The sequence below is a fragment of the Bos grunniens genome, chromosome 13, assembly GCF_055505025.1.
Source record: "Bos grunniens cultivar Pamir isolate PY7600 chromosome 13, Bosgru_T2T1.0, whole genome shotgun sequence".
NCBI lineage: Eukaryota > Metazoa > Chordata > Mammalia > Artiodactyla > Bovidae > Bos > Bos grunniens.
Window position 1 is genome coordinate 37,021,310 of NC_141177.1, and position 6,000 is coordinate 37,027,309.

The following is a 6,000-nucleotide window of genomic DNA, read 5'->3' on the forward strand; positions in this document are numbered from 1 at the left end:
GGGGGATTTTTTAAGTTCCAAAATGTGAGGAGACAAGAATTTCTGATCCTTTCATTCTTTGGTTTCTGGTAAACAATACTGAAAAGCAAATCGATTCACCTAGCTTAAGCCGGTAAACTATACTATATGGTTACAATACACAAAATTCCAAATGACCTTAAAGAGAGACCCAATCAACCCAATGCAGACAACACAAGTCAAAGATGACACAGCTAAAGGGGGAGTAGGGGGGCGGCTCACGCTGGGCAGTCACAGCAACAACCCTCTCCTCTCGGGTCTTCCAGCCAGGCCTAGGGAGGTTTAGAGAGGGAGAAACAATAATGTGATTCGCGCATGCAAACACATGCCCCTTCCTCTGTCCTGACACTCAATAAGAAACTCATTAAACCCTTTTTAAAATCTGCAAGGACACAGGGTATTCACAGAGAACCAGCCTGAGCACATGCTTTGCCATCCTCTGGGCAACAGGGACACAGTCTAAGAGTGACTGAGGGTGACCAGTAACTGCCACCTAGCAAGTGAGTGTGTTCTGTCCACGTTCACACCAGCCACTCCCACCAGGGGCCACACACTGTCCGAGACAGGCAGAAGCAAGGTGAGAGCCCAGCCCAGGCTGACTGGGGAGGCAGAGAGATTCTGGTCAGTTCAGAGGCTGCACAGGGGCATACCGACACAACATCAAGATGAGGCAGATGGTGCAGAAGAGCTTGTTTGGAGACAAGGCAGGAAGGATAGGGTGTTGCAAACAGCACAGCTGTGGTGCAGAGCTGTGGCGGGTAGGGGGCAGGGGAGAAGAACCCATGTGAGCAGTGATGAAGCCAAAGAACTTGGGCAAATATTCTCTAGTGGGTCCTGCGCCCCTCCAAGCCACCTGTCCACACAGAACTCCTTACCCACCAGTGTGGACTAAGCTCTGCTCCCCAGCTGAGCTCGGCACTGAGGTCCAGCAGTGCCTGCACCCCTTCAGCCCCTCAGAGAGCGGCTGCTGAGCAGAGTCCAGGAAACATCTCCTGTGGGACAGCTGAACATCACAGAGCCCCCAAGGATCCCGAACATGAAACAGAAGCCTTCCAGAGAGCACCATCTGAAGAGGCACCTCACCCAGGCCCCCACCTTTATCACCTCCTTCCCCCCGAAAGTGTTAAAAGGGAAAACATCAGGTCAACACCAGTTTCTCCCAGCTGATGAAAACTGGCACCAATGAATCTACTTTTTGGCTGCCAGCCCCACAAAACCATTACACACACACACACACACACACACACACACACACACACACACACACACACGAGTTCACTACTAAACTGCTCCAAATACAAATTTGAGAGGACACGGCCTCTCTCCACCCCGAGTGTATTAGTGGCCTTCCCAGGGTGGGCCGGGTGAATTCTAAATCTATAGTCAACATTCAACATTTCGGAACTTTTAGTGGGTTTTATAAAAAGATATAGCAAACCCCGATCTAAAACTTATGACAGCTAAGCACATGATCCCGGCCTTAAGAGAAAATGAGAAACCGTATATAACACTCCATGAAATCACTGTAGCGAATCTGTCACAAATTGGAAGTATGAGCCGCTGGGAACGCGGCACAGACCCGGCCTGTCGGAGGGGGCTCTCCAGTCCCAGCCAACCTTCGCGTCCAGCGCACGGAAACAATAGCGGTGCTGGCCGGTCCAGGCCGGACGCCGCGGACCCCGCGATTAGACCCTCAAGTCCAACGACAAGTTTCGCATTAGAACCAGGCCAGCGGCGCCTCAGGCCGCGCGTCGCGGAACCGCCCCCGGCCCGGTCGCGGTGGGCAGCGCTCGGACGCGCACCAAGGACACAGCCCGGTCCACCAGGCCGCGCGCGAGGCCGCCCCGGCCCGCGGCCCGCCCTGCGCCCCCGGCCCGCGGCCCGTCCTGCGGCCCCAGCGGCGCCTCAGCCCGCGTCGCGCCCTGCGCTCCTGGCCCGCGGCCCGTCCTGCGCCCCTGGCCCAGGCCTGCCCTGCGTACCAAGCCCCAGGCCCGTCCTGCGCCCCCGGCCCGAGGCCCGCCCTGCGGCCCCGGACCCCCAGAACCCCTCAGGCCCCCCGGCCCCGGCGCCGGGGCCGCGGCGGACGACGCAGAGCCGCAGGGCGGGGGCCGCTCTCGCCCTGCGCCGGGACCCCCGCCCGCCCGGGCCCCGTGACAGCGCGGCCGGCCGAGCGCCGGGCCTGTTACCTTCCGACAGCTCCAGCTCCAGCTCGGCCAGCCGGGCGCGCACCTCCAGGGGCAGCGCCATGCCCTCCAGGCTGCGGTCCGCCATGCTCGCGCCGCCCCCGCCCGCGCCGGCCTCCCTTTGTTCCAGGCCGCGGTCTCGCCGCTCCTCGCGCCCCGCGGACCCGCACCGAGCGGCGGCAGGCCGGGCGGCGGCGCAGCGCGCTCCTCCCCGGCGCCTCCCCCGCGCGCCCCGGCTCGCCGGCCCCGCGCCCGCGCCCCCGGCCCGCCCGGAGCGCGCCCGCCCCGCTGCACCGGCCGCTCCGCGGAGCGCGCGCGAGGCGAGGGCGCGCACGGGGGGAGGGGGGCGGGGCGCGCGCACACATGGGGCGGGGCGCGCGCACGGTGGGGACGGGGGCGGAGCGCGCTCCCGGGGCCCGGGCGCGCGCACCGGCGCAGCGGGCCTCCCTACCCAGCCAGGCCCCCGCCCTCCCCGGGCCCGAGGCAGAAAATGACCGGCTGGAGCCCCGGCCTCTGCGTTCCGGGTCTTTGCGGGCTGATTTTTTTTTTTTTTTTTAATAAATGCGCCTGTGGGTTGGGGACAGGGGCCATGGAAAGAGGACCGGGTTTGAGGTTCCTAACTCCCTCAGCTGTAGGCCCTGGGGCCACAGTCAGGGCTCGGCCTCGGCTCAGGCCCCACCGTGAGGCCGAGGAGGAAGGGTGTCCCCGATCCCCACGTGTGCTGGCAGACCGCGCGCACGCCCGCCCCCAGCGCGTCCTCTCCCGGGGCCCCGGTTCCCGGCAGGTCGCTCGTCTCTCCCGCTGCCACCGCAGCGCTGTCACCTCTCGGGCATCAGCAGTCTGGGCCTCCAGTCTTGGCGGTCTGGGGCGGCCAGCTCACCCCTCCGACTGTCCACCTGAATAACCTCGCCCAGACGCCTCCAAACCCAGAATCCGCACACCAGCCCCTCCTCCTGGCTACTGGTGGCTTCCACCGTTCTCCCAGGGAGCGAGGCTAGGAAGAGTCCGGGGTCTGTCCTCCTCGGTCGTCCGCGCAGCCTCTACTCCTTGGGCCCCTCGAAGCTCTCGCGGGTCACTGTCACCCGGCTCCCCTCCCACAGTTCAGCACCTCTGGCAGGCCCGGGTCATCCTCACGGCCTCCTCCTGGTGGTTCCCTCAACGCCAACCGCTTAACCCTGTGGCGCGGGAGTGACCTAAGTTGGCTCCGGAGAAACAGTGGCATTTCAGTGGCATTTATTCCCTTTCAAAAATAGGCAATTCAGTACTTCCTGTGCTGTCCACTGAATACACATCCACCCTCTGATCGGACACTCCAGTCTCTCCACTGCCTGGCCCCAACCCACAACCACCCCCCTGCCACGAACACACACACCCAAGTGCTGGTTCCTGAAGACCTGATAGCCTTCACCCAAGTGCCCCCTTCTCCACCCTCAGGCTCCCAGGCGTCCCTATTATCAACACTAGGAAAACCTCTCTTCCCTACACCCATCTTCCCACTACCTTATCTGCTTATCTCTGCCTTATCTTCTTGGCCTTTGTTTATCCTTCTCATTCAGTTCAGTCCATCAGTTGTGTCCCACTCTTTGCGACCCCATGAATCACAGCACTCCAGGCCTCCCTGTCCATCACCAACTCCCGGAGTTCACTCAAACTCATGTCCATCGAGTCGGTGATGCCATCCAGCCATCTCATCCTCTGTCGTCCCCTTCTCCTCCTGCCCTCAATCCTTCCCAGCATCAGGGTCTTTTCCAATGAGTCAACTCTTCACCTGAGGTGGCCAAAGTATTGCAGTTTCAGCCTCAGCATCAGTTCTTCCAATGAACACCCAGGACTGATCTCCTTTAGGATGGACTGGTTGGATCTCCTTGCAGTCCAAGGGACTCTCAAGAGTCTTCTCCAACACCACAGTTCAAAAACATCAATTTTTCAGTGCTCAGCCTTCTTCACAGTCCAACTCTCACATCCATACATGACCACTGGAAAAACCATAGCCTTGAGTAGACGGACCTTTGTTGGCAAAGTAATGTCTCTGCTTTTGAATATGCTATCTAGGTTGGTCATAGCTTTCCTTCCAAGAAGTAAGCGTCTTTTAATTTCATGGCTGCAATCACCATCTGCAGTGATTTTGGAGCCCCAAAAAATAAAGTCTGACACTGTTTCCACTGTTTCCCCATCTATTTCCCATGAAGTGATGGGACCAGATGCTATGATCTTAGTTTTCCGAATGTTGAGCTTTAAGCCAACTTTTTCACTCTCCTCTTTCACTTTCATCAAGAGGCTTTTTAGTTCCTCTTCACTTTCTGTCATAAGGGTGGTGTCATCTGCATACCTGAGGTGATTGATATTTCTCCCGCCAATCTTGATTCCAGCTTGTGCTTCTTCCAGCCCAGCGTTTCTCATGATGTACTCTGCATAGAAGTTAAATAAGCAAGGTGACAATATACAGCCTTGACGTACTCCTTTTCCTATTTGGAACCAGTCTGTTGTTCCATGTCCAGTTCTAACTGTTGCTTCCTGATCTGCATATAGGTTTCTCAAGAAGCAGGTCAGGTGGTCTGGTATTCCCATCTCTTTCAGAATTTTCCACAGTTTATTGTGATCCACACAGTCAAAGGTTTTGGCATAGTCAATAAAGCAGAAATAGATGTTTTTCTGTAACTCTCTTCCTTTTCCATGATCCAGCGGATGTTGGCAATTTGATCTCTGGTTCCTCTGCCTTTTCTAAAAGCAGCTTGAACATCTGGAAGTTTGCAGTTCACATATTGCTGAAGCCTGGGTTGGAGAATTTTGAGCATTACTTTACTAGCGTGTGAGATGAGTGCAATTGTGTGGTAGTTTGAACATTCTTTGGCATTGCCTTTCTTTGGGATTGGAATGAAAACTGACCTTTTCCAGTCCTGTGGCCACTGCTGAGTTCTCCAAATTTGCTGGCATATTGAGTGCAGCACTTTCACAGCATCATCTTTCAGGATTTGAAATAGCTCCACTGGAATTCCATCACCTCCACTAGCTTTGTTTGTAATGATGCTTTCTAAAGCCTACTTGACTTCACATTCCAGGATGTCTGGCTCTAGGTGAGTGATCACACCATTGTGGTTATCTTGGACATGAAAATCTTTTTTGTACAGTTCTTATGTGTAGTCTTGCCACCTCTTCTTAATATCTTCTGCTTCTGTTAGGTCCATACCATTTCTGTCCTTTATCGAGCCCATCTTTGCATGAAATGTTCCCTTGGTATCTCTAATTTTCTTGAAGAGATCTCTAGTCTTTCCCATTCTGTTGTTTTCCTCTATTTCTTTGCATCGATCGCTGTGGAAGGCTTTCTTCTCTCTCCTTGCTGTTCTTTGGAACTCTGCATTCAGATGCTTATGTCTTTCCTTTTCTCCTTTGCTTTTCCCTTCTCTTCTTTTCACAGCTATTTGTAAGGCCTCCTCAGACAGCCATTTTGCTTTTTTGCATTTCTTTTCCATGGGGATGGTCTTGATCCCTGTCTCCTGTACAATGTCATGAACCTCCGTCCATTGTTCATCAGGTACTCTGTCTATCAGATCTAGTCCCTTAAATCTATTTCTCACTTCTACTGTATAATCATAAGGGATTTGATTTAGGTCATACCTGAATGGTCTAGTGGTTTTCCCCATTTTCTTCAATTTAAGTCTGAATTTGGCAATAAGGAGATCTGAGCCACAGTCAGCTCCTGGTCTTATTTTTGCTGACTGTATAGAGCTTCTCCACCTTTGGCTGCAAAGAATATAATCAATCTGATTTTGGTGTTGACCATCTGGTGATGACCATGTGT

At 55.2% G+C, this 6,000-nt stretch overlaps 1 protein-coding gene across 5 annotated transcripts in view; it reads right to left on the reverse strand.

Annotated features, from left to right (window-relative positions):
• DIP2C (DIP2 acetate--CoA ligase C (putative)) overlaps window positions 1–2,487 on the reverse strand; it is a 292,447-nt gene extending 289,960 nt beyond the window's left edge. For 4 of the 5 annotated variants that reach the window (XM_086333507.1, XM_086333508.1, XM_086333511.1 and 1 more), the window contains exon 1: window positions 2,205–2,438. In XM_086333507.1, the coding sequence (XP_086189633.1) occupies window positions 2,205–2,289 (85 nt within the window). In that variant the 5' untranslated portion in view covers window positions 2,290–2,438. Of the gene's footprint in view, window positions 1–2,204 lie in introns of all 5 variants that reach the window. The other variant, XM_086333509.1, reaches the window with a different exon arrangement.
• Between the last annotated feature and the right edge of the window lie 3,513 nt (window positions 2,488–6,000).